The 27,892-nt window shown below is 23.2% G+C and overlaps 6 protein-coding genes across 8 annotated transcripts; 3 read left to right on the forward strand and 3 right to left on the reverse strand.

Annotated features, from left to right (window-relative positions):
• Positions 1 to 1,100: 1,100 nt before the first annotated feature.
• Positions 1,101 to 5,048, reverse strand: LOC127289144 (40S ribosomal protein S8). Its single transcript, XM_051316924.1, has 5 exons — positions 4,916 to 5,048; positions 3,747 to 3,877; positions 1,835 to 2,086; positions 1,447 to 1,576; positions 1,101 to 1,254 (listed from the first exon to the last, which is right to left on the reverse strand). The coding sequence occupies exons 1-5, from the start codon at positions 4,917 to 4,919 to the stop codon at positions 1,145 to 1,147; spliced, it is 627 nt and encodes a 208-aa protein (XP_051172881.1). The 5' UTR covers positions 4,920 to 5,048; the 3' UTR covers positions 1,101 to 1,144.
• Positions 5,049 to 5,310: 262 nt separating this feature from the next.
• Positions 5,311 to 12,858, forward strand: LOC127289156 (DNA-directed RNA polymerase, mitochondrial). Its single transcript, XM_051316942.1, has 18 exons — positions 5,311 to 5,564; positions 6,027 to 6,143; positions 6,221 to 6,306; positions 6,423 to 6,491; positions 6,561 to 6,996; positions 7,073 to 7,422; positions 7,490 to 7,753; positions 7,883 to 8,209; positions 10,045 to 10,215; positions 10,334 to 10,459; positions 10,579 to 10,779; positions 10,879 to 11,154; positions 11,248 to 11,493; positions 11,617 to 11,776; positions 11,871 to 12,096; positions 12,196 to 12,370; positions 12,449 to 12,540; positions 12,624 to 12,858. The coding sequence occupies exons 1-18, from the start codon at positions 5,444 to 5,446 to the stop codon at positions 12,754 to 12,756; spliced, it is 3,576 nt and encodes a 1,191-aa protein (XP_051172899.1). The 5' UTR covers positions 5,311 to 5,443; the 3' UTR covers positions 12,757 to 12,858.
• On the reverse strand, positions 12,844 to 15,636 carry LOC127289157 (E3 ubiquitin-protein ligase RNF34). Of its 2 annotated transcripts, none has more exons than XM_051316944.1 (6): positions 15,442 to 15,636; positions 14,803 to 14,958; positions 14,315 to 14,417; positions 13,758 to 14,043; positions 13,503 to 13,683; positions 12,844 to 13,419 (listed from the first exon to the last, which is right to left on the reverse strand). In XM_051316944.1, exons 2-6 carry the CDS (start codon positions 14,906 to 14,908, stop codon positions 13,241 to 13,243), a joined length of 855 nt encoding a protein of 284 aa, XP_051172901.1. In that variant the 5' UTR covers positions 14,909 to 14,958; positions 15,442 to 15,636; the 3' UTR covers positions 12,844 to 13,240. The 2 variants fall into 2 exon arrangements, with proteins under 2 accessions (XP_051172901.1, XP_051172900.1); XM_051316943.1 differs by having other exon boundaries at positions 14,803 to 14,995.
• A 268-nt stretch (positions 15,637 to 15,904) lies between these two features.
• On the forward strand, positions 15,905 to 20,858 carry LOC127289162 (putative ATPase N2B). 2 transcript variants are annotated; one of them, XM_051316954.1, is made up of 9 exons: positions 15,905 to 16,376; positions 17,008 to 17,410; positions 17,964 to 18,149; positions 18,270 to 18,511; positions 18,657 to 18,825; positions 19,048 to 19,188; positions 19,393 to 19,512; positions 19,792 to 19,921; positions 20,725 to 20,858. In XM_051316954.1, exons 2-8 carry the CDS (start codon positions 17,021 to 17,023, stop codon positions 19,912 to 19,914), a joined length of 1,371 nt encoding a protein of 456 aa, XP_051172911.1. In that variant the 5' UTR covers positions 15,905 to 16,376; positions 17,008 to 17,020; the 3' UTR covers positions 19,915 to 19,921; positions 20,725 to 20,858. The 2 variants fall into 2 exon arrangements, with proteins under 2 accessions (XP_051172911.1, XP_051172910.1); XM_051316953.1 differs by lacking the exon at positions 20,725 to 20,858 and having other exon boundaries at positions 15,906 to 16,376; positions 19,792 to 20,001.
• On the forward strand, positions 20,801 to 24,805 carry LOC127289160 (conserved oligomeric Golgi complex subunit 8). The gene is made up of 10 exons (XM_051316951.1): positions 20,801 to 20,949; positions 21,068 to 21,139; positions 21,306 to 21,430; positions 21,642 to 21,917; positions 22,066 to 22,279; positions 22,393 to 22,553; positions 22,739 to 23,014; positions 23,175 to 23,363; positions 23,490 to 23,645; positions 23,792 to 24,805. The coding sequence occupies exons 1-10, from the start codon at positions 20,895 to 20,897 to the stop codon at positions 24,188 to 24,190; spliced, it is 1,923 nt and encodes a 640-aa protein (XP_051172908.1). The 5' UTR covers positions 20,801 to 20,894; the 3' UTR covers positions 24,191 to 24,805.
• LOC127289161 (kinesin-related protein 4-like) lies at positions 24,428 to 27,877 on the reverse strand. Its single transcript, XM_051316952.1, has 3 exons — positions 27,354 to 27,877; positions 25,810 to 26,907; positions 24,428 to 25,733 (listed from the first exon to the last, which is right to left on the reverse strand). Exons 1-3 carry the CDS (start codon positions 27,422 to 27,424, stop codon positions 24,986 to 24,988), a joined length of 1,917 nt encoding a protein of 638 aa, XP_051172909.1. The 5' UTR covers positions 27,425 to 27,877; the 3' UTR covers positions 24,428 to 24,985.
• Positions 27,878 to 27,892: the final 15 nt, after the last annotated feature.

Below are 27,892 nucleotides of genomic sequence, written 5' to 3' on the forward strand. Positions count from 1 at the left end.
AAAAATTTGCTTCCTCGTGGAGAAAGCAAAATTTTATTACCAAAATGTGAATTTTTGATTTTTTAACTTTTATTAATTTTTTAAATTTACCTCAAATGTATACTTTATATATATCTATCGATTCATCTTGACGTAAGGAATACGATTTTATTATATATAACCTTAAATTTTTCTATTTAAAAATTTTTTCGATTAAAAAAAAATTTTTGGAAAAAAGACGATAAAATTTTTTTTTTTGGGGTATTTTTCAAAATCCTTTAGTCAGATTTGAGATATTAATATGATAAATGAGCCTACCATATTTTATTTTAAAAAAACTAAAAAATTGCAATTTCTGCAATTTATTGGATTGGCTTGATACTTTGGTAAATTGTTGTCCTATATGAAAGTACTATTTCTACTAAAAGCAACTACTAAACTGGCAAATAATATTAACTTACAAGAAAATAAAAGCAATTTTATTTTAAAATTTCTATTTTTTTTTATCTCTACACAGAAAATTAAAAGGCATTAAAATAAGCTGCAACGCTTATTATTTTAATCCAATTTTACTTATTTTAATACCAAAATGGATTAAAATAAGCAAAATTGGATTAAAATAATAAGCGTTGCAGCTTATTTTAATACCTTATAATTTTCTGTGTACACCTTCACCCCAAAAAAACATGCAAGACAAAACAAAAAACATTTAAAAACAAAATAATATCACAGAAAAAAAACTTTATCTGAAACAGAGAAAAGTTTCACTAGAATAGTGAAAGATTTAACTTGAAACAACTAAAACTTTTGCTATTCTAGTGAAACTTTTTCGCTGTTCCAGGTAAAATTTTTTCCATGTATAAGAAACCTGTTTAAAAAAACCCAATTCGCCTCAATGATGAAAAATCCTTGTCTGAAAAACATTTCCTGCAAACAGAGAAAAAAAAGCGAGAAGAAACAAATTTTGACAAAAAAAAACAGAGAAGGAAAAATACAACTTACCTTGCAAAAGGGGAAGAATTTTCTGTAAATTAAAGGGAAAAAAAAAAAAATTAAAGAGGAGAGAAAAATGATAGGAAAAAAAGGAAATCAGGAGAATTTTGAAATAAAAAGGGGGAGGGTTTTTCATTAAATTTAAATTTATTCATTTTTGAAGTATACAAATCTACTTCGCTTTTTTGCTCTTAATCTTTCTCATGTAGAATTCGAGTTCTTTTCCTTCCAAAATATAACCGTCAGCTCTTCCGCATTGTCCGGGTCGACTGGCAACGCAAGCTGATTAAAAAAAAAGGAAAAAATTTTTATTTACAATTTTTATATTTAAATAACAAAAAATCTGTCTTCAGTCTTAAATAAAAAAAAAATCGTTCTTTCATTTTTATCTACTCTGTTAATTGTATTTTATTTACAGAATAAATTTTCTTTTTTAAATATCTAAAAAAATTTTAAATAATTTTTTTTTCTTACCGAGAACTCTTCCCGTTGCAAATTGATCCTCGAGAGCTTGTTCAACTTTAGCAAACTTTTGCCTTGACTTGTATTTAGCTTCGCATTTCTTCGACCTTTTCTTATTCAAAGTTTCCTCCTCAGCTTCCGTCTAAGGGACAAGAAATGTTTTTTTTTTTTTTTTTTCTACATATATACTAATAAATTAATTCTTTGTTCGGATATTTTCAATTTCGGTCAAAAAACAAAGAATTTCGCAAGTTTAAAAATTTTTTTTAGTAAATTAAAATTCCACGATTAGAATTTTTTTTTTTGCAGGTAAAGAGAAAAGTACTAAATTATAGAAAAAAAGAATACCTTTCTTTATTGTAATTAAAATAAAATAGAAAAATTTGAAAAAGATTCTTACCAATTTTGCGCCACGTTTGCGTCCAAGAGGAAGGGCATAATGTGCCTCGTACCATTGTCTAAATGGAGTTGCGTCAATGGTGACAATTGCATTTTTAACGAGAGTTTTGGTTCTCACCAATTCGTTATTTGAGGCATTGTAAACAACATCGATGATACGTGTTTTACGTGCACGACCCTCTGAACCCCAGGCAAAATTTCCTGTGTCGAGACGAAGTGCTCTGTATTTCTTGTTGCCACCGCGTGTACGAACCTTTTTTTTTCCAAAATTGGCGAGAAAAAAAAACAGAAAAGAAAAAAATGATTAAAAATTATATCTTTTTCTCTTTTACAAAAAAAAAAAAAAAAATAGGAAATTTTTGTTTTTCTTCAGAACGCTGTGGGAAAAATATCAACATCTCTCAATTCTGAGTAGGTAAGGGTAATCATCATTTAAAACAAAAATTACAATTTTTTTATACAAATTTTTTTTCCGTATAATATTTAAATAATCAAAAATTTTTTTTATTTCCTTCTTTCTTCACTGTAAAGAAAGGAAACTAAATTTAAAAATAACTTCTTGGTGGGTTTTTTAACCCTCGGAGCACACACCTCTTTTTTCGAACAAGTAGCACAGTCTGGGTCGCTGTGACCCTGTTTACTTTACAAAACTCCCCCATTTTTGAACTATTGGACTGATCAACACAAAAAAAAATATTTTTTTATTCATTGAACCTTGTAAAATAAGAATATGCAGTTTAGAAATATTATTAAATTATTTGCATATTGAAAAAAAATTCGTGAAGTTAACTAATTAAAAAGAAAAAATTGAATTTAAAAAAAAAAATGTAACTTTTGTAATTTTTAATATTTTAAGCTAAAAATTGGGATTTATATTCTCGAAGTGTGTTAGAATAAGGGAAAAAATACCACCTTATTTTATTTTTTAAAAAAGGTATTTATTTTGTAGTTTAACGAGGGTAACTTTTAAGACGATAAAAATGTGATTTTCGACACAACTTTTTAAAACTATACTTTTTTAATAACATATTTACTAGTATTTTATTATTTTCTTTGGATTATCATGTTACTTATTATTCCTTATTAGTTAGTTACCACTATATGGCCTTAGGTTCGTGTTGTATTGCCGACTTTTCAAATTACACTTCATTGAAATTAATGACAGAGTCTGTGTGACCCAGTATGTGCTCCGAGGGTTAAGAATGTTTTTCCAAGTTTTTTATTCTTACAATTAGAATATAATATTTTTAAAATAATAAAGAATTTTTTAAATTTTAGAACCAATCTTAAATTTAGAATTTCGTTTTTTTTTGTGTTCTTTTTTCGTGACTCGGAGTGAATAAATATTTAGTTGAAACAAAGCTGAAGTATACGCAACGTTTATGATAAACGATTTTTAAAGAAATAATTTTTTAAAATGAAAAATTCTTTAATATTTTGACTAAAAAATATTTCTTGTAGTTTTCATTAATCAACAAATTAGAAAAAATATTTTTTTAGACAAAAAATTATAGAATTTTTCATTTTAAAAAAATTATTTTTTTAAAAAATCGTTTATCATAAACGTTTACATACTTCAGCTTCGTTAGTTTAAACAACAAAATTTTTTATTTATTTCAACCAATAATTTCTGGTACTTGAAACAAATAATTATTTAATAGAAATAAATTTGTATTTGTATCAAATAAATATTTGTTTGTATCAAATAAATATTTATTTGCATCAAATAAATATTTATTTGATAATAGTCAAGAAACCAATTATTTGAATCAAATAAATTTTTTTCCACACTATTAAAATGTGAAAAAAAAATTGCAGTTTTTCAATTAAGACGGAAAAAAATGTACAAAAATTATATTTAAAATTTTTTTTTTTGAATTTATAAAAAAGAGAAATAAACATTTTTATCTTACGGTGTGAATACGTTGAGGACCAAGTTTTGTATTGGCAGCAGGACGTCCCAATTCGAACTTCCTCTTCTTTCTGAGTGGCTTTCTTTTGCCACCGGTTGCACGCCTTTTATGCCAGTGATCACGGGAAATACCTTAAAAAAAATGTTTCGATTTTTTTCTAATTAGTAAAATATTTGTACTACGTTTTTTTTTTTTTTTGAAAAATAATTTTTTTTTTGCTTTTTATTTTGTAGCAAAAAAAAAAAACTTCAGTACGCTGTGGGAAAAATTTCAACACCTCTCGTTCTGAGTAGGTAAGGGTACTCATCATATTTGGTTCAAAAAAAAAATTAAATTAAATTAAAAAAAGAAAATTAAAAATTTTTTAATAATAAAATTAATAAAACAAAAAAATTTTTCTTACAAAAATTTCAATACGCAAACACAAATTTTATTATAATGAAAAACTTTCTCTTTTTTTGAAAAAAATATTACGAAAAAAAATTCCAAGTAATCTAAATTATTTCCTTTCTATCACTAAATCACAATAAAAATTTATTCAATACGCAAATATATTTTTTTAAATTAAGGAAACAGTAAAATTTAAAGAAAAATGTTTCACTGAATTAATTTAAATATAAATAAATGTAATTAAAAAAAATTTTTAAAAACAAATTGACTTCTCAATTAAAAACAGAAGAAACCGGAAATTATATTTTTTCCATAAACAGAATAACCGAATTTTCAAATTCTGAGAAGAAATTTTTGTAAAATTTCCAAGAGCGAAAAAAAATTACGATTTCCTTTACACGAACATAACCTCACTTTTCGCGTCATCAAAGCAACAATTGAAAAAACAATACATTTTCATTATTTCAAAATAAACGGAAAAACAATTATCGATTACAATTTATTAGAAAATAAAAAGAAAAACATACAATTTTTATATTAGTTATTTTAAAAAAAACCTGAAATATTGACAATAATGTCAAATGTACGAGACTCGGCGTTGATTCATTTTCTTTCAACATTATAATTTTTCACAACAAAAAAACAACACAAATAATACACAACACTTGTTTATAATAAACAATAGATTCGTTTGCGAATTAAATTTTTTCAATATTAACAATAAATAAATAGGATGTTGATTGATTTTATAAACATGTGGAAAAAATAACGACACTCACCCATTGTGCTTGACGTGAAAAGAAAAAAGAACACGAACAAACTGAATTGATATAGATATGAGACAAGCGGAATAATTTGAGATTGATTCAAAACGCCGATTGATGGCGCAACAATGCAGCGGGAATTTTCAAATCATAATTGCATTAATATTAATTATTTTTATTTATTAACAATTATAAATTCAAATTTTCAAAGGAATTATTTAAAAATTTAGTTATTTATTATTCCACCACCGGGATAGATACTAGAAATGTTTTTTTTTTAATATTTTTTATTTTCTCAAAAGTGTCATATTTCGGAGGTTCCAATATAGGTAAATTGTAAATATGCCCTAAAATGTATGTAGTAAAAAAAATCGTATTTTACGTATTTACCATTGTAATTTACCGAAGAAAGCGTAATTACACAACCCTTGTTATAAAAACCGAAAAATGGATTGTGTTTTTAAATAAACTAATTATAATATAATTTTGTAATTAATTTCCATTATACAAAATAGATAGATAATAATAAATGTCTTTTACATAATGTACGGACTTTTAAAAGTTCGTAATTTTCATTTAGTTAATGCAAAACCGGTTGACAATTTAGTGCAAAATTTTTACTTGTGTTCTTTTTGCAAATTTTATCATCAACAAACTTTAAAATGTGAGTAAATAACTATTATTTCCGAAAAAAATTAAATGTCTAATATTATATTCTAATACAAAGCTTCTTACCAAATATTCTTTTTTTCCCCGTGTTTTTTTTAAGGTTATGTTTTTAATCTTATTTTGCATTTTTTTTTAGTTTTGTTGCTTGATTCACTAATTAAACAATTGTTTAATGTAATTTTCCTTCTATTTGTAGTGTTTAAAAATTTTTTAATATTATTTAACGTTTAAAAATGTAAATTATAAACCTTCAAACTATTTTTAAGGTTATGTTTAACATGTGTATTTTTTTTGCAAAAAAATATATCGTTGACAAAATATTATTATTAATTTCACAATAATTATTGTAATTAAATTTTAATTTTAAATAATTTTAATCATTAATTAATAATTAATTATCAAAATAATTTGTAAATAAAAAAAAAAATATTAATTTATTTTAAAAATAAAAATCTAGTTCTAAAATGTCAACAATTAAAAAATTATTCAACAACTGCGAAAATATCAGAAATAAGCATTCCAATTCCAAAGAAAATAAAACGTAAAAGTGGAAAATTTCTCGAAATATTGGAAGGTAAGGCTTTATTTTTCAAAAATAGAATTTTTGTTATTTAAAAATTTTATTTTCTAAAATTTTTTATTATTTATCAGTTACTGAAGCTGCAGCCACAAACAGAAGGACTAAAGTTAAAAAATTAAATGCTGAAAATTTGTCAAAATTTGTCGAACCAAATAATGTAAGTTTCTTTCTAAATATTATTCTAAAAAAAATCTTTATAAATAAATTAAAAAAAAAAAAAAAAAAAAACCAATTTCTATTTATTTAATTTATTAAATTTTAATATTTTTTAAGGTCGAAATGGAAAAAATTAAAGATAAAAATGTAGCAAAGAAAAAATTTAAACAGAAAGATATTTCAAAGGTGAGAAAAAAAATTTTTTTTTTTAAATATAATTTACTATAAAAAAATTTAATTAAATATTTTCTCTAGGTAATAGAAGAAATTAAATTATTTACAAATCAAAAAAAATCAAAAGTGGAAGAAGGTAAAACGAAAAATTCAAAGCCTGTTGTTGAAGAAAAAGTAATGAAAACAGAAAAAACTTCATCAACAGTAGATAATTATTTAGAAGCAAAACAATCTAATTTATATTCATTTTTTCAAACATGCATTAATTGTGGAAAAGGAAAGCAAGCATTGAATCTTTTACTTCATTTTGAAAAAAGTTCACAACCACAAAGGCAAATACATTTTAAAAATGTGAAATTTTATAATTTATTTTTTCGCTATTTAGCGTCAATGGGAGATTTTAAAAATGTTTTATTGCTAAAAAATTTAATGAAAAAACATTCTATTTTAATGAACGCCGAATCTTATGCATTTATATTTGAATGTCTCGCTAGAAGTGATAATACAAAAAAACTTGGTTTGTATAATTAATTTAAATTAAAAACAAAAACAAAAAATTATTATTTAATTTAAATAAAATTTTTCAATTGCAGAATTTCTCAAAACAATTAAAACTGAAATGATTGAAAATAATATAAGTTTAAATTCAATAGTAACATCGCCATTATTTGTTAAAGATCAATTAGAAAAAATTTTAGAAATGATTAAATTGTTAGACGAAAATTTTACACCACATTTTCAATTAAAAACAATAAAATATAATAATCATTTACTGGATAATATTTTCAATGAACGTAATTATGAAAGTCCAGCAAAGAATTTATTTAAACTTGACGATTTGAAAGCGAGGGCAAAAAAACAATTTGACATTGAATCAATTGGTGAAGTTGAAATTCAAAGTATTGATAAACAATTGGAACCAACGAAGAAAATTCTACAAAATGTGAGTTTAAAATTATTTTTTTTTTTTTAGTTAATATTTCTTTATTTGTAAAAAAAAAAATTTTCAGAAGGAGGAATTAAATGAATTACATGAAAAATGGCGAATTGATATAAGTAATGCATTTAAGAGAAATTTGTCAACACTAAAATTAAGGGAAAAAGATTTAAGAATTTCTGATTTAAATCCATATCTCACTGTTTTTGAGCCTGAAATTTATGTTAATGCTATATTGAGAGAAGTTAAAATTCTCATACAATCAACTGAATCATTTAGTCAACCGATTACTTATTTAGCGAAAGATTTGGCTTTAAGTATATTTAAAAAATATGAGGTATTTAATTATTATTATTATTATTATTATTATTATTATTATTATTATTATTCATCTATAAAAATAGACGTACAAAAATTATTATTACTAGAAATAATAATTTAATATTTTTTTTTGCATTTTGAATAGTATAAAATTCAACATGAGGAAAAATTACACGACAATATTTTAAAATGTTATGAAGATTATTGTAAATGGTTTTTATATAATGGAAACGCTGAAAATGGTCGTATAAAATGGTTACATTTGGAATATCAATTAAAAAAAGAAGGTCAATGTTCACATTATCCAATTTTACAATGGCCATCAGATGTATTAAAAGAAGTTGGAAGATTTTTGTATGATATTATATTAAAAGATTTAAAAGTTAATATCACAATGAGAGATGGGAATAAAATTGCAGTCCCTGCATTTTATGTGATTTTTCGAAGTAAATTTAAAGTAATGAAAGAGGAGGTAAGAAATTCCTTTTTTTTTTTGCATTTTTCCAACGGGAACAAAATTTATTTTCTATTTATACACGTATTTAAATAATAAATTATTTTATTAACTAGCAATATTAAACGCGCGCAAGCGCGTCAAATTGAGTATTTAATTATTTGTTATAGAGAAATTAAAAATTAATATTATCAATAATTATTTAAATTTATTAGAATATTATTCCATATTAAATGATAAAAATAAAAATTATATGTTTATAGGCTTCAGATTATTAATTATTAAATTATTAAATTTTAAATTCAAAGTCTTTTAAAATTCAATTATTTTCCAAATTTTCAATTTAAAATCAAATGAAATTCAATTATTACCCAAAATTTCCATTCAAAATCAACTAAAATTCACTTATATTCCAAATTTTCAATTTAAATTCAAATAAAATAAAATTATTTTCTAAAATTTCATTTCAAAATTAATTATCAAAAATCAACTAAAATTGAATTATTATTTAAAATTGTAATTAAAATTTAATTATTTTCCAAAATTTCAATTCAAAATCCAAGACAATTCAATTATTTTCCAAATTTTTAATTCAAAATCTTTTAAAATTCAATTATTTTCCAAATTTTCAATTTAAAATCACATAAAATTCAATTATTATTCGAAATTTTAATTGAAAATCAACTAAAATTAAATTATTTTTCAAATTTTCAATTAAACATCAACTAAAATTGAATTATTCTCAAAAATTTAAATTCAATAATTATCCAAAATTTCAATTCAAAATTAATTATTATCAATATTTTCAATCAAAAATAAACTAAAATTCAATAATTTACAAATTTTTCTTTTTAAAATTAACAAAAATTCAAATACTTTTCAAATTTTTCTATTGAAAATTAACAAAAATTAAATTATTTTTCAAAATTTCAATTCCAAAATCAACTAAAATTCAATTATTTCCCAAAATTTCAATTCAAAATCAAAGAAAATTTAATTATTTTCTAAAATTTCAATTCAAAATTAATTATCAAAATTTTCAATAAAAAATCAACTAAAAATGAATTATTATCCAAAATTTTAATTGAAATTTAATTATTTTCAGAAATTTGAAATCAAAATTAAAGAAAATTTAATTATTCTAAAAAATTTGAATTCAAAATTAATTGAATTTTCAATAATTTGAATTTAAAAGCATTTAAAATTTAATTATTTTTAAAATTTTCCATCGAAAATTTTTTGAAATTTAATAATTTCAATTATAACTCTAAGGGAATTCAATTATTTTTAAATATTTTTATAATATTCTTTGAAAATTCAACTATCTGAAACCATTTTTCAATTAAAAATGATTATATCAAATTATTGTATTTTGTCTGTAATTTCTAATAAATTTTTTAGTGAAATCATATAAAATTTTAATTAAAATCACTTGAAGTTCAATTAATTTCAAAAATCTCAATTTTAAATTTTTTGAAAATTCAATTAAATTTAAAAAATGTTTTCCAAAAAATTTTTTGATAAACTATTTTTAGTTCTGTAAAATTTTATTATTTTTTTGAAAATTAACAATATCTTTTGAAATTTAATTATTTCTAAAATTTTCAAGTTTAATTTGACACGTCATAAGATTACTATTCAAAAAACACGTGAAATCAATAAAAGATTAACTTCAAGTTAGGACAGAAGGACAGACCAAGCATTTTATTATTATATAATAATTAGTTTTTATTTTGTAATATATAAAATTTATTAAGAATAATTATTTGATTGGAAGAAAATAATAATGAATATTTTGAAATTATTCTTTGTGGAAATTAAAAAAAAAAAAAATTGAAATAAAAATATTACAGATACAACCTCATCCATTATTGACGAAAATGAATCAAGGGTGTAATACAGGAAAATTAAAGTTTAGCTACGATACATTGCCTTCTTTATCGCCACCGAGACCATGGTTTAGTATTGACAGAGGAGGATATTTGATTAATAAAACGTCGATAATTCGTCTTCCCTTTAGTTTCGTGAGTAATATTTATTTAATATTTTTATTTGGATAAAAATTGGAAATTTTATTTATTTCAAAATTGTATATTGTTTGTTTTGGTTTAACAACTTAAAAACAAAATTTTTTGTCAATAGGCGGAACATTTTAATCTAATAAAATCGAAACCAAAAGAACAAATTTATCCATTATTAGATAGTTTAAATCAATTGGGATCAATTCCATGGAGAGTGAATACGGCAATTCTTGACATAGCAATGAAGGTACAAAAAAATAAATTTTACTTAAATTGCAAATTGCTAATCTATTTATTAATTAATTTATTTTTTTAGTTAATTATTGAGTTATTTATATTTAGTTAGTTATTTATTTTTGAAAATAGGTTTTTCAAAACGGTGGTTCGAAAGAATTAAATGTACCTGAATCACCTTCTATTTTACCTGATCCGCCTGTTAACAATAAATTAACATCTGAGAAGGAAAGACGTGAAAATGCAAAAAATGCCGCTTCTTTAAGAAAGAAGAAAAATGAAATGCACTCATTGTGGTGCGATGCTTTGTACAAATTATCGTTGGCAAATCATGTAAGTTTTATAAAAATTATTAAAATTACGTTTAAATTTAAATAGAGAAAATTTTAATATTTGCTTTTTTCTTTTCAAAAAAAAAAAAAAAAAAAACAGTACAAAGACGAAATATTTTGGCTTCCACACAATATGGATTTTAGAGGAAGAGTTTATCCAATTCCACCACATTTAAGTCACATTGGTTCGGATTTTTCACGATCAATGTTAGTGTTTGCATTAAAAAAGCCCCTTGGGCCAAAAGGTCTCGATTGGCTGAAAATTCATACGATTAATTTAACTGGTTTCAAGAAGAAGGAATCTATTAAAAATAGACTTCTTTATGCTAATGAAATTCTTGATAAAATTCTCGACAGTGCAAATAATCCACTAACGGTAATATTTTCTTCTCTTTGTTTTTTTTTTTTTTTTTTTTTTTTTTTTTTTAATTAAATCAAATTATGAAAATTTAAAAAAAATAAATTTAAGGGTGAAATGTGGTGGACAACATCCGATGAGCCTTGGCAAACATTGGCGGCTTGCATGGAAATATCAAAAGCTTTAATGTCACCAAATCCAAGTAAATATATGACTGGATTTCCAGTTCATCAGGATGGAAGTTGTAATGGATTGCAACATTATGCGGCACTTGGACGCGATCAAATTGGAGCCGAGAGTGTTAATTTGTTTCCATTTGAAACACCGCGCGACGTTTATAGTGACATTGTTGTTCGTGTAAGTATTTTTTTTCTTTCTCGTCGAAAAACAAAAATTTATTTAATAAATTAAATTATCATTAAATTTTTATGTATATTATTCTAATTTAATTTTAAAAAAAAAAATCCTTTCTATTTAAAGGTAGAGGAAGCTCGTCGATTGGATGCTGAGAAAAATGTGGAAATTGCAAAAATTTTAAAAGATTTTATTGAAAGGAAAGTGATTAAGCAAACAATTATGACGACCGTTTATGGTGTCACAAGATACGGCGCTAAATTACAAATATTAAAACAATTGAAAGGTATTTTGTCTTCTTTTTTAAAGTAATTTTTGTTTTTAAATTTTCTTTAATTAATATTTAATTAATATTCGATTTTTTTTTTGTTTTGTTCTAGATTTGGATAATTTTCCCGAAGATAAAATTCAAGAGGCAAGTTCATATTTAGCTGATCAGACATTTCACTGTTTACGAACAATGTTCACAAGCGCAAGAGAAATTCAAGATTGGTTCACTGAATGTGCGAGATTAATTTGTACATTTAGAGGAGCGCCAGTTGAATGGGAAACTCCATTAGGATTACCTGTTCTTCAACCTTATATTAAATTTGATGCGAAAATTACGTAATTATTTTCTTCTTAAAATTATCGTTTTTTTTTAATTATTTTTTAAAAACTTTCTAAATTAGCTCTGATAATTTTTTGTTTCCTTTTTTTTCACAGCAAAAGTCCAAATACATTAAAACAAAAAAATGCATTTCCGCCAAATTTCATTCATTCTTTGGATTCAACGCATATGATGCTCACGAGTTTATATTCCGAACAGGCGGGAATTTCATTTATGTCAGTACATGATTGTTTTTGGACTCATCCATCAACTGTTACTAAAATGAACGAAGTAAGAAACTAGATAATAATAATAGAATAATTAATATTTTCATAATTTTTGACTGTATTTTCTTTTTTTCAATTTCAGATTTGTCGAAAGCAATTTATTGCCCTTCATTCGGAGCCAATTTTGGAAAATCTTTCCGAATATATGTTGAATAAATTCAAATATTCTAAAGAGTAATAATGAATAATTTATTAGAATAATAGTAACAGTAATAATTTTAACAAATTTTAAAAGTTTCTCTCTCTTTTTTTTCCAGGGAAATAAAAAATTGTAAACTCTCAAGATTTGTGAAAAACTATGAAAATTTTAACAAAGTCTTGGCACAAGTACCACCAAAAGGAAAATATGACATTAAGAATGTTGAATTATCAACGTATTTCTTTAGTTAGAAAATATTGTTGAAAACAAAAAAATGTTAATAATAAAACGTGATAGTAAGATATAATTATTGTAAAAAGAAATATTTTAATATTAAATTCATTTAAATCTTTGATTTGGTTTATTAATTACAATTACAGAAAAATTAACAAAAATCCTTTTTTTCTACGAGACAATTATATCGTAGTTTCGAAAAAAAACAGTGTAAAAGAACCAGTCTTTTATATTAGAAAAAAATATAAGATGCAATGAAATTACTAACTTTAGAAAAACCTTTTTTCTACCAAATATAAGAAAAATAATAATTATGCCTAAAATTTACGGCTATGTACAGTTTTTTTTTTTTAATGAAAATTGTAATTATAGTGAATAAAATAGATTTGATCAAATTTTTCACCTTTTTTAAGCCTATATACATTTTTTTTTTTTTTTTGCCATATGGTCAACCGTTTAAGAAATAAAATATAACTATGTTTATAAAAATTATGAAGATAATCAGGCTTTAAAAAATCTTACGACTCGCACAACATATTGCCGACATATTGGACATTCTGACATTTGTTTACCACAATTTATACAGCATGCCATATGACCACATTCTAAAATAACGCATTCAATTGGTGCATCCAAACATACTTTACACAATGTTTCGTCATCCATTGTTTCTATATTTGCTGAAAGAGAAATTTTTATTAATTTATCAATAAAAATTAAAAATTCCTTATTTTTCTATAGAAAAAAAAAGAAATTAACTCACTTTCTCTTGTTTTTCGATGTTCCTCCCATAATCTACTCGCTCTATCCAATAATTCACATCTTTCAACGCAACCTTTAAAATCAACACGATTCATACTTAATAAATCTTTCAATTGTTTCACTGTTAAATATTCTAAATCTGAGATTTCTTTTATATCCGATAATTCCACTATTTTTGTCCTCTGTTTTTAAAGGGGGGAAAAAAATATTAGACAATATAATAATTATTAAATAATAAAAAAAAATAAATATTTACCGAATGAGAATCAGAAAATGAATCAGTATCTCTGATAACTGATGTTTCGGAGATTTCATCATTTTCAATTATCACAGGCTGTGCTTCTGTTTCATTAATAATTTCATCGCTTCCTGATAATTCTTCAATTTCAACTTGACTCTCATTTCGCCTTTGTTCATCAATTATTTCCGGTTCTGGAATTCTCTCCGGTCTTGGCTCTTCTGTTATTATTGGCCTTTCAATATTACTTGGTGGACTTCTTGAACGTCTCGATGATAAATCGTTTTGATTTCTCTCTAAAAAACTGTTTATCGATTTTTTTTTTTTTTTAATTGCAAAAAAATAATTTTCTCTTAAAATTAATAATAAACAAAATTTATTTAAAAATAAACCGGAAAATAAATAATATATTAATTATTAAAATTATAATAATAATTATTATTATTAGTATTTTTGTACAAAAGTGCTTGTATCGTTTATTTTGAAAATAAATAAATTAATTTAAAATATTTTTTTTTGCAAAATTAGAAAAAATAAAGTTTTTTAAATTGATTTTTCAAAATGAATTTTCTTACTTTCTGCTTCTGTCGAATGGTCCACTTTCAAATCCACCATTATTTGTGTGACAATCGCCTTCATTTGCAAATACTATGAGTAAATTTACTAAATCTTCTTTTTCTAATAAATAAAAATTAAATTTAATTAAATTAATTAATTAATTAGAATGATATAATTTGAAATATAATTGTTAATTTTAAATTAAAATATTTTAAATGTTGAAACATTTGTAATTTACAAAAAATTAGAATAAAATAACTCCAGTAAAATAGAAATAAATAAATATTAAATAAATAACAAAGTAAATAAATAATAATTATAAAATGGAATAAAAATAAATACAGTTAATAAATAATAATTATATCAGTAAATAAATATAAATAAATAAATAATAAATCGATAAATAAATAATAAAAAAAAAATTTCAGTAAAATAAAATAAAAAAATAAAATTTCCATTAAAAAAAAAAAGGAAAACAAAGACAATTTTCATTTTTTTTTCTCACCTACACAACCGCGAACAGAAACTTTCTTTGCGACGAGATATTGTCGTAAATCACGTGATCGCATTTGTTGAATTTGACTACGAATAACAGGTCTACGTGAAAGCATACTGCAATTGTCACAACATAATACTCTGTCTACCCTTCTAATAAGACAATCTGTACAAAAAAATCGTAGACAATCCATGCATTGTTTCTAAAAAAAAAAAACAAAAGACAGAGAAAAAAACAATTTTTAGGTTATAAAAACAATTAATTATTAATAAGAGAAAATATCTTTCTCAATTTAGATTACGAACAATTTTTATTACAATCCCAATAAAAAAAAAAAAAAAAAAATCAATTGATAAAAACATGATTCATTGATTAGATTATTTTCTATCAATTTTCTATTTTTCTATATTTACTTCAAATTTTTATTTTATATTTATTTTAAAAATTATTTTATATTTTAAAATACGAAAAATTAATTCGTTAATTTTGATTAACTAGTTTATATTTCATGTAGAAAAAAAAGGAAAGGTTAAAAAAATCGATTCAATATTAATTTTTGACGCAATTTGATCATTTTTTATCAGAGAGACAAAAATAGAAATTTATTTTTTTTTCAAATAAACATTATAATTATATTTAATAACTTACTTTTCTCTTGAAGAGAGAAAATTTTGTTGAACAAGATTCACATGCCATCCCGCAGCAAAACATGCACAAATTTGTTATTTACAACAAAACAGTTGTTGTTATTTATGACAAGAAAATCGACTTTATTTTTCTTTTTTTCTCAACAAAATAGTGACGGGGCGGCCATTTTTAACATTAAGGCTTTACACACAAGTAAAAATTAAAGCAAAAAGGATAGTTTACAATGAACAACGTCTGAAATGTGACACTTTTTTACGCCTCGCCAGGGATGAGAAGTACAATAAACAGAAATCTCTCAAATGTGATTTTTTTTTCGGAAAAAAATAGTTAAAGTAGATAACTTCATTACTTACCAACAATAAATAATGATAATTCAGGAATCGGTGTGTAAAAAATTGATAAATTCAATTTCTTGTTTTTCATCAAAAAACACATGTGCTTTGACGTTTGTATATACATATATAAATATATTATTACTTGATAAAGAAATAGTTTTCTTTTATAATAAAAATATTTCGCGGTACTTAATTTTCCCTTCCCTTTACGGATTAAATTTGCAAATTTTTCCAAAATTTAGAGGTTATGTTTTAATACTTTCACTTTTCCGAGAATTTTCAATTTAAATTTATACTCTTATTAAATACGTAATATTTTTGCGAAAAATCGAAATTAATTGATACACGCGCTTAATAGTGAAAGGGTGACGTTATTTTATTTTTTTCTGTGAAAAATTCAAAAAAAACATTGAATTTTGTTTTTTTTAATTACATTTTGATAATTGCGTTTGTAATATATATATATATATATATATATGTACATAGGCGTGTTGTATATATATATTTTTAAAAAAACCTTGTGACAAACGACGTGAGTGAAAATAAATCACCTTGGCTACATATTTTCTTGATCAGATTTCTTCGTGATTTTCGCAAGCGGTGAGTTTATTTAATTAACATTATTTTTACATATATTTTTTATTAAAATAAATCAATTTTCCATATAGATTTTATTTCTATTTATCAATTTTCTTTCATCGTTTTTATATTACATTTAAGTTATTATTTATTCTCTCTCTCTTTCTCTCATTTTCCTTAGTCATCATTTTCCTAAATTTTATTCTATTTTTAGAAATTTTGAATTTATTACCATTTTTTTTTTTTTTGATTTTTATACTAACCTCAAAAAATAAACAAAAAATCGAGACTTTTCTGTTTCGTTTTTGTCTGATATTTATTATTATTATTTTTATATTATTATTATTAATATTATCATTATTATTATTACCTATTATTTTTATTTTTATTTATTTAGAAAAGTTTATTTTAATAAAAACCTGAATTTTTATTGGTAAAAAAAAATTTTTTTTCTCTGACATTAAATTATTATTATATAATTTTTGTTAATTTATTTTATTTAATTTCGAAACAATTCTTTTTATTATTAATTTTTGCAGCAAAAAAATGTGATTGAATTTTTTTGATAAATTATTTATTTTAATTATTTTTCTTTATTTATTTTTTTAATTAAATTTAAAAATTATTTTTCTTTTAACTGTTAAATTTTCAGCAAAAAAGAAACAATGGCCGCATTTTTTGTAAAACGTGCTTTAAATACAAATCAACAATTTTTCTGTCGATCATTATTATTGCCAATTACAACACCAATGCAATTGCATTATGCTAATTATGGTGAAATGACAAATGGTCCAATAAAAATACTCGACAATAAAATTGCAAACGGTGAATTAATGAACGATGAACATCAAAGAAAAGTTATTGAGGCATTAGAAAATGTTTATCATCAAATTGAAAATTATCAACCGCCAACGAGACATGGATTATTTAGTAAATGGATTGGAAATAAGGGAAATAGTAAAAAAAAGAAAAAAACACCCAAAGGATTATATCTTTATGGAGCAGTGGGTGGAGGTAAAACAATGTTGATGGACCTATTCTATAATTGTTGTCAGGTATCTCGCAGTTTCGACACAAATCTCGAATCTCATGAATCTCATTTGGAAAGTCGGAAAAAAATATTAAAAAAAAAAACGATTTAAAAAAAAAAGTAGAAATAAAATGAAACAAAAAATTTTTTTAAATTCTCCCTCACTCAAAAAATAAAGTAAAAAACAATTTTTAATTTTTATTTTTATTAATTATTTACACTAATTAATTATTTAATTTTTCTATTTATTTTTCTATTTATTTTTCTATTTATTTTTCTATTTATTTTTTCTATTTATTAAAATATAATTTATAAATACTATTTATTTACAGTAGTAAATAAAAAAAAAAATTATTGTTATTTATTTATTTATTATATTATTTGTTATAATTATAAATTAGTTATATTCGTTGAGATAGAATTTTTTTTCCCCCCTTCTTTCAAAAAGACTTTTCAATTGAGATTCGTGTCTTCTTTATGGATACATTTCCAAATAAAAGAAAATTCATTTAATTTTGTAATTTTGAAATTTCTTTTAATAAATAGAAATTTTTTGTTTGTATTTGTTTTTCCTACAGTTGGAAAATAAACGAAGAGTTCATTTTCATTCGTTTATGTTGGATGTCCATAGTAAAATTCATGAAATTAAAAAAAATGTCGTTCGCGATAGAAGTAGTACAAAATTACAGCCTTATGATCCAATTCCTCCTGTTGCTGAGGAAATTATTAAAAATGCTTGGCTACTTTGTTTCGATGAATTTCAGGTATTTTTCATGTTTTTTTTTAAATTTAATTTAATTAAATTTTTAATTCATTAATTTAATTAAAACAGGGAAAAAATTGTTTTTTATTTTTTAGAAAATATTTATCTTTCTTTTTTTTAGGTAACAGACGTGGCGGATGCAATGATATTAAAAAGATTATTCACCGAATTATTTAATAATGGTGTGATAATGATTGCAACGAGTAATCGTTCGCCTGATGATTTATATAAAAATGGATTACAAAGGAGTAATTTCGTTCCTTTTATTCAAGTATTAAAAGATCATTGCACTATTCATTGTTTAGATTCGGGAATTGATTATCGTGCAAAAGCCGGATCCGGAAAGGAGAAGAATTATTTTGTGTTTGTTATTTGAATTTATTTGTTTTTTTGATTATAATATAGATATTTTAAATTTTGTAAATTGTAATTATTATTTACAAATTGAAAATCTATTATGTTAATTATCACTATTATTATATTATTTATTTTTTCTTGTTAATTACAGAAAAAACGAGGATTCCGATAAGGATATTGATAAAATTTTCAAGTATTTGTGCTCAATGGAAAATGATATGATTCGATCGAAAATTCTCACGATAAGAGGACGAAATGTGACGTTTAAAAAAACTTGCGGACAAGTTATGGATTCGACATTTGAGGAATTGTGCGATAGAGTATGAAAAACAGAATAATTTTATTTAAAAAAAATTATTTTTATATTTATTGATTAATTAATATTTCTATTATATTTATTTTGTTATTTCTTATTATTTGATCATTTTTTTTTGTTCTTATATTTATTTATAAATAATAATTATATTATTATAATATTTTTATAAAAAAAGTATTTTTAAAAACTAATTTACAATTTAATTGTGATTCTTTTTTGTTTAAAGCCACTTGGTGCAAGTGATTACATTGAAATTTGCCAAGCTTTTCACACAGTAATTATCAGGGACGTTCCACAATTAAATTTAAAGATAAAATCACAAGCGAGAAGATTTATCACTCTCATTGATACACTCTACGATAGTCGGGTAAGAGACTTTATTTTTATAATAAAAATTAATAATTTATTAACGAAAAAAAAATTTGTTTAAAAAATTTTTTTTATAATAATATATAGAATATTTTTTTTTATAAATATGAAATAAAAATTCCATTTTTTATAAATAAATAAATAATAATAATTGTAATTAGTGAAAAAATTTTCTTTTTTTTTTTATTTCTATTTATTTCAGGTAAGAATTGTCGTTTCTGCTGCGGCTCCTCACACGGAACTTTTTGCACCTGAAGCTGATGCAGAATATACAGATGAAAAAAGAGCATTGATGGATGATTTGCAAATTTCTCACGGCTCTGTAAGTAACTTTTTTTTTTATTTTTATTATTTATTTCTTTAAATTGGAATTTTTATTTTCTTTTTCACTCAAATTAAAAGAAATATTTGTAAATTTCGTAATTTGTATTTTTATAATTTTTAAATTAAATATAAAATTTTTAATAATTTATTTTCTTAATTTATTTTATTTATTTATTTACATTTTTTAGTTTTTAGTTTCTTTTTTATTAAATAAAAAATAAAATTTTGTATTAAAAAAAAGAGAGAAAAAAAAAATTTCCTTTTTCCAAAAATACAGGAAGATCATAAATCGAATATTTTCACCGGCGAGGAGGAATTATTTGCATTTGATCGCACAGTCTCACGATTATCTGAAATGCAAACCACGGAATATTGGCAAGAATGGGATCGTCATAGATAACGAAAATGTAATTTAGAAATACATACTTATATTATTATTATTATAGTAATCGCGAGTCGATGATAAATAATTATACAGCTTAATTTACATAGTTTTTTTTTCTCTAAAAAAAAAAATGAAAAAAATTATTCACATAAAATATTTTTCGTCACATTAAAATTCTAATTTTTTACATTTTGTAGATTAAAATATATTTTTCGTTATTTATTTAATTTATATAGCCACAGTCATATTGAATGTAAATGTAATTTTCCTTTCATCGAAATAATTTAAATTTTCTTGTTAGGAAAACTCGATTTTTAGTTTAGAAAAAAACAAATGTTTTTTTGTATATCTGGAATTTTTTGGAATTATTTAATAGATATTTAAAATAATAAAAGTGAGAGAGAGAGAGAGTCACTAGAGGCTAGAAAAAAAAATTTTGAAATTTTTTTTTAACTTTGCAAATATAAAACGATTGAAAAAGTTATTGTTTGTATTTTCATTTACCATTTTGTAGATAAATTGTTGAACTTTTTCTTTTGTTAAATTAATAATTAGAAATTATTTTTATTTTCTATTGTTTATTTATTATAGTATTATTTATTTATTATATATAAAATAATACAATAAGAAATAATTTTTTGCTGTAATATTCAATTATTATAAAAATATTTTTATTTATTAACTTATTTACAGTAAATTTAATAATATTAAATAAAATAATATTATTTTGTTATTGTTATTATTAATATTATTATTATTAAATTACTAATTAATATCAATAATTTGTAATAAAAAATTTGAATTAATTCGAAATTTTCCCGCCAGGTGCCACGTGTCAGGATCGACATAACCTCAAAAGTTTGACAGACGTAAATATTTTGATATATATACATGAATTCGTGTGCGAAAAAAACAGTTTCAATCAATTTTTATCGAAATAATTTAATTGTAAAATCATTAAATGATGTTTAAATAATTAACTACAATTGTAAATAATGGATATCGAAACGGAAAAAGTGATTGAATTAGTATTTCCCGAAGGAATACCAGGTTATGATTTACTTCATTTGCAAATTTTTTTTTCTTTCTCTTTTCTTTTATTTAAAATAATAATAAACTCGCTTTTCAAAAATTGTATATTATTAATTTGGAACTTTTTTTTTTACAGAATCTTGGAAGGAAAATCCCGATTTTTATCAATATTTATCAAAATTGGGAGGTTTTGACATCGATCAATTGAGTGAGTAAATTTTTTTTTTTTTTTCATTAATAATTATTAAATATAAAAAACTAAAAAAATAATAATTGACAATTGCTTTACCTTATAGAAATAAAACAATTGAGTTTTATTGTTTAACAGGCGATAAAATAATTATTGTTAGATTTATAAAAATAATTTTTTACAGATAAAGAACCCGATCATTTAATTGATGAAAAAAATGCAGTTCTACAAAATACCCAGGATCTTGTTTTTGCAAATTATAAAACATTTATACAAACCGCTGAGAGTTCAAGGGAAATTTTCAAACAAGTACATTTTTTTTTTTTTTTACCAAAAATTATTTATTTTTTCACTGGTCAAAAGATAAAATTAATTTTAAACAATTTAATTTACAAAAGAATTTTAAAATGTTTAAAAAATTTAATTTCTCAAAAAGAAAATGAAAATTTAATTATATAGTATTTAGGTGAAAAAAAAGTGCGTTATGTATTAAAAATAAAATAATAAATTTTTTTTCCAGTTTAATGAAACAGAAAAAAGATTGGAGAATTTAACAAAAGATATTCCACGTTTCATTGAAAAATGTCAATTATTTTGCGATGCATCAAAAGATATAAATTCACATCGACGTCTCAATAGTTTGACATTAAATAGAAGTGGTGAACTTTTGGAAATTCTTGAAATGCCCCAACTTATGGAATCGTGTTTGCGTAGTAATCAATACAATGAGGCATTGGAAATATCGCAATACGCACGACAATTGGGCGCAAAACATGGGGATATTCCTATTATTTCAGTGAGAAATTTCATTTCATTAATAATTATTTATTTATTCAATTTTACGATCAATTCCGTATAAAATAAAAATTAATTTAATTTTCTTTTATTTCTAAAATGAAATTTTAAAATTTAAATAAAAAAAAATGTTTTTAATGATATTTCAGTCAGTTGTGGCGGAAATTGAAAATAGTTGGTCAAGTATGGTTGGTCAAGTTGTCGGTTCACTTCGTGGTGATTTGCCATTACCTCGATGTCTTCAATTAGTTGGTTTATTGCGTTCGATGGATGCATTCACGGAATCAGAATTGCGAATTAAATTTCTTCAAGCGCGAGACAGTTGGCTTCAAGGATTACTTTCGGCGATTCCAAATGAGGATCGTAAGATTTTCCCTTTATTTATTTATTTAGTTTAAAAAAATAATTTACAATTTCTTTTTTAATCTAAACAAATTTTTTATATTTTCATAATGAGAAAGTATTTTTTATTGCAGCAAATTTTCATCTGACAAAAACAATCGAACTCTCGAGGATTCATTTATTTAATATTATCACTCAATATCGTGCGATGTTCAGCGATCAGGATCACATCACATTGGGACGTGATATTTCAATAAACGAGTCGGCGATTTTTTATCATTGGCTCGAAGAGAAAGTGAGGAAACAATTTTTTCCTTTTTTTTTTTTTTTAATAACAATTATTTGTCTTTTTTAATATTTCAATTACAATATTCTTTGGAAAAAGAAAAATTAGTTTTTAATTTTTAAACTATATTAAATTTTTATGAATTTATTTAAAATAAATAAATTTTATTAACAATGAAAAAATAAAATTTGCAGATTTCGCAATTTCTCGGAACATTGGAACAAGATTTACCGGGTGTAAATTCCTTGGATTCAATTCTCGGGCAGTGCACGTATTTTGCACTTTCGTTTGGAAGAGTTGGCGCTGATTTTACTGGGCGAATGTCGGATATTTTTGTTAAAATAATTGGCGATAAAGTCGAGGCAAATATTTGGAAAACAACGAGAAAATTTGAGAAAGACATGGAAACATTTACGCTTATTAATAAAGTTCAACGTGCGGATGTTAAAATCGAAAATGTCGCTCCATCTGTAAGATATATTTTTTGCATTTTAATTAATTTTACTATTTCTATTTTTTTTAATTAATTTAATTTCACTTCTAATGTTTTAAACAAAAAATAAAAAATTTTTTTAATAGTAAGTGTTTTGAGTAATAAAATAAAAGATATATTTTCTTTTTTTTTAACAGGAAAATCCTCCGGAACAATTGATGGAATTTTATCCGCTCGCTGAATATTGTAATGGATTAATAGCAATTTTCAATGATTTTCGACTTTGTTCGCCAGTTTCGCTTTCGCAAAATTTCACAAAACTCATGCAAGAATCACTTTCTTGTGTTGCGAGGGCAATGCTTATTTTTTATAAACAGGAACAACAGGTATTTTTCCTTTTTTTTTTCTCGTCAAAAATTTCAAGAAATAATTCAAAAAAATTTTTATTGTCTAAATTGATTTATTCATTGATTTAATATAGATTCATAATTATTTTTGAAAATTTTTTGCAGGCTTTCACCGTCAACGAAAGGGAAAATATGTTAAAATTTGTCGAATGTCTCAGCGAACAATTAATTCCCTATGTTCAATTTTGCATTCACGCACTTTTTCCCTCTCAGCAAATATCGACACATCTTGAAATTTCTCCCGTCCAATCGCAAAAAGAGGTAAGAAAAAAAAAATAAAATAAAAAGGGGGTAAATTATAAAATAAAAATTTCAATATTTCGTAAATTAAATAATTTTTCTTTTTGTAAATTAAAAACCATTTCTTTTTTTGTTTCAATTAAATTAAATTTTTTTTCTATTTACAGAGCGTGACTTATTTAAACGAAAAATTAATTCTCGAACCACTTGCAAGTTTACTTCCAATTCGTGATATTCCAAAGGATTCTTTCCTTCACGAATTTCCCGTTGCCATCGAAAAATTCAAATCAAATGAGCCGGAAAATTTAATTCCAAAAATTTCGAATATTGAAAATGTCAATGATTTTAGTAGTGAGAAAATAGGTGAAATTCCCGATGAAAGAATTTCCAATGTTGATGTTTTAAATTTGAAAACAATTTCAATGGAAAGAGAAAGAGAAAAAGAAGAAATTTCAATTCCCGTGAGTACAATTAATGAGTCAGTTTTATTACAACCGATAGAGGCGAATGAGTCAATTCTAAAATTAGATACAATGCAATTGACCGAAAAAGAGAATGAAATCTAATTTTTATTCTGTGATTTTTCTCTAATTTTGAGATTTTGTAAATAAAAAGAATAAAATTCCAATTTTATTTACTTTTTCTTTAAGGAAATTTCATTCGACGATTTTGGATTCTTTTTAAATATTTCCAAAACGAAAACTATCAATTTTTTTTTTTTAAAAAAAACTATTTCATTAGGAAATAATTTGATAAATTTGCAAAAAAAAGGACAAAACGTTTTTTTTTCTAGATATTTTGAGACTGTTTTTATTTATTGAGCTTGTGTGAATAAAAATGAAACTTCTACAAACTTTGACTGCAAACCTTAATAACTAGTACAGTAATTTGTAACTCTTTACAAATCGTTAGATAGACTAAAAAAAAAGCACAAAACTATTCTTAAATATAAATGATGAAATTAAATTAGAAAATTCTTTAAATTGCATTTTTAACATTATTTTTTCAAATACGAAGAAAACAAAAGAATAATGATTATTTACAACCGTTTCATTATTTAAAAAAAAAATATGTTCCTTTTCAGTAACTTTTAATAGGTTTCTTTTCTTTGCAAAAAAAACAAAACAAAAAAATGTTCTTCCTTATCGAAAAAAATCATTTTTATAAAAATTATTTTTTTTTAGAAAAATTTTTTAAAAATATTTTTCTATTATCTTTTTTATAAAAATGATTTTTTTTGTTAAAAAAAACCTTCTTTCCAGAAAAAATTCTTTTTTTTTCTATAAAAAACTTTTTCTTGTGAAAAAAATAGGTTTTACTCTATATAAAAAAAAAAAATTGTTTTTTTTTCTTTTTTTTCTCTAACAATCTACAAATTCTGGATCCAAATATTCCACTTCAAAATTCATTTCATCATCCGAATCAAATTCAACCTCCTCATCATCAATAACACCAACAATCTCATCATTTTTTCTCAATATTTCAGTTTTTTTCTCTTCTTTCTTCGTTTTTCCTTCATTTTCCAAATTATGAATATTTTTATTTTTTTTCATTACATTTGGAATTGAAATAAATTTCTGCTCCTGTTGTAATGCTTGTTTCATAAATGTGACTTTTTTCTGTAATTTCTTTTGATGTTCGCGATTACTCATTGTTGTATTTATTGTCTCATCTTGTGTGACAATAATTGATTTCTCAATTTCTTTCACTTTATTATTTACCTCTGGTTGATAATCAAATGATAATTGTTCGGCTTTTACATTAACATTATCTTTAGTAATAATTTTTGTCACAGTTGCTTTTTTATTATTATGTTCAGTTTTCATTTTTCTCACTTCGCGTAATAATTTTTCATATTCATCTTCATTTGTGTCTTCTGTATTAATGAGTTTTCGTTTTTTCGTTGATATTGAATTCTTTATTTTTGAATCGTCATTAAATGTTGTTTCTATTTTTTTTGGCATTGTCATTAAACCTTGAAGTTTGAGTATTTGCTCCTGTTCCTCTTGATGACGTTTTTTAAGTGTTGCTAATTTTTTACTTAATTTCTCACAATCCTCTTGTGCTTTGTTGTAAAGGGTCTTGAGATTCGTTAATTTTGGATCGAGGCTGCAAAAAAAAAAAAAAAGAAATTACAAATAATAAAATTAATAAATAATAAAAGTGAATATAAAAAGAAAATTACCTTTTTCTAGTTGATTTTTCCCTCTCAACAATTGGACTTGTCACTTGACTTGAAATTGTATCCAATGTTGAATTTGTTTTTATTAATTTTGGTTTTGTTTTTGATTTTGGCGTTGATTTTTTTTTATTCTCTATCGTTTCAACGACAATTTCACCCGATGGATTTAAACGAAATATTACGGATTTATTTAAACTTTTTACTAAAACCTCCTCTGCTTTTTGTTTAATTACTTTTTTTGCTTCCTCTTTTTTACCAACAGGCTCGTCATTTAATTTATTTATCGAAATTTTCAAAATTGGTCGCCTTGCATCGACTGATGGTGAATTCGATTTTGTTGCTGTTATCGTCGTCGTCGTTGTTGTTGTTGTATCATTTTTTTGCTGTTGATTTAAATTTGATTTTGTTTGTAAATTTTTTTTATTCTCAAGTATCTCTTGTAATTGTGAAATTTGTTTAGTTGCCATAATTTTTCCATTTGTTGTCGATGATTTTTTTGAAATTTGTTTCGATGATGATGTTGATTTTTTTGCAACAATTGGTGATAATTTTGGTTGAATTGGCGTTAATTTATTAAGAATCGGTGATGTTTGAACTTTTACCAATTGCGAGGGAAATTGTATTCGTTGAATTTGAACTGGATTTGTTGTTGTTGTCGTTGTTGTTGTTTGAACCGGAAGTATTGATGGTGTTTGTAATTGAATTGATGATGTTAATAATTTACCCGGTGAAATTTGCATTAAATTTGAAGGAAAATTTGTTGGTTTTGGTAATATTGGAATTTGTTTATTATTTGAATAATCGGGTATTAAAATTGTTTCAAATTTTGGTGATTGAATAATATTTTTAATTTCTGTTATTTCAGAAGTTTTTTTCTCTTTTATTGTTACTATTGGTTCATTAATTTTTCGTTCCTCATCAGGAAATACACTTGGTACAGCATCGGGTTTTAATATTGGATAACGACCAATTGACGATGGTTCAATGTCTTCAATTAAAAAATGTGTACTACATATTTGATCCTGAATTGTTGGTGAAAAATTTTTTTGATCAATTTGTGATAACCATGAGTTCATTAATTCATTGTTGTTAAACGGGAATCTGAAAAACAATTTTTTTTATTTGATTTATTTAATTTTTTAAATTTAGAAATTTAGAAATTTAGAAATTCTAAATAAAAATTCTAATCTTTTGCAATCAATATTATTTTAATTTACAACCTATTTTTTCTATCTAAATGTTACTAGTTTCGTAAAACATTTTAAATTTTAATTTAAAAAAAAATCGGAAAAATAATAGATTTACGAATCTAACCTCAAAAAAAAGTTTCGCAAAAATATTCGAAATTTACTTATTTAGAAATAAAATTAACAGGAAAACAATTATTATAAATCGAAAATTGCCAATTTTTGTAACAATTTTTCAAATTTTCTCCTGTTTTTTTTTGTTTCTTTTTCTTATTTCATGAAACAATACGAACCTAACCTCAAAAAAGAAAAAATTAATAATTTTGAAATTTCTGACTGAAATTAATGTAAATAACTTACTTGAAATAAGCCACTGGCTTCCACTGAATACTTTTGTAGCTCTGACAACCACGAATAGAGCAGCTTTGCATTTTTATTGCAATTTTTTCTTCTTTTGGACAATTATTAAAGCGACATTTCTGCTCGCAAAGAATATTTGTTTATTTATATATAAATATCATGCACATTCACTACAAAGTTTATCACAAATTCACGATTGTTTATTTATAATCACCATTCAATAATTAACAATTATAATAACAATAAAATTGTTAACTTTTTTTTAATGAAAAAAGAAAGACGTTTAAAATGACGTGACGTCATAACAAAATGAAATTTTTCGTGTCAATTTTCACACACACTTGTCGAAAACAAAATTATCAATACCGGAAGCAATGGAGAATGCACTTTTTTTTTGCTATTGATTACTTTTAATTTTCAATATAAACTTTTAATTATATATTTAATTCACATAAATATGACGTTTTTTCTATTGAATAAAAATTGATGGCGTCTTTACATCGTCTCGAAATGACAACTTGAGTCAAAAATTTGAAATT

This window comes from Leptopilina boulardi, unplaced genomic scaffold (genome assembly GCF_019393585.1).
Source record: "Leptopilina boulardi isolate dan_hultmark-lab unplaced genomic scaffold, ZJU_Lbou_2.1 LbouV2_4, whole genome shotgun sequence".
Classification (NCBI taxonomy): Eukaryota; Metazoa; Arthropoda; class Insecta; order Hymenoptera; family Figitidae; genus Leptopilina; species Leptopilina boulardi.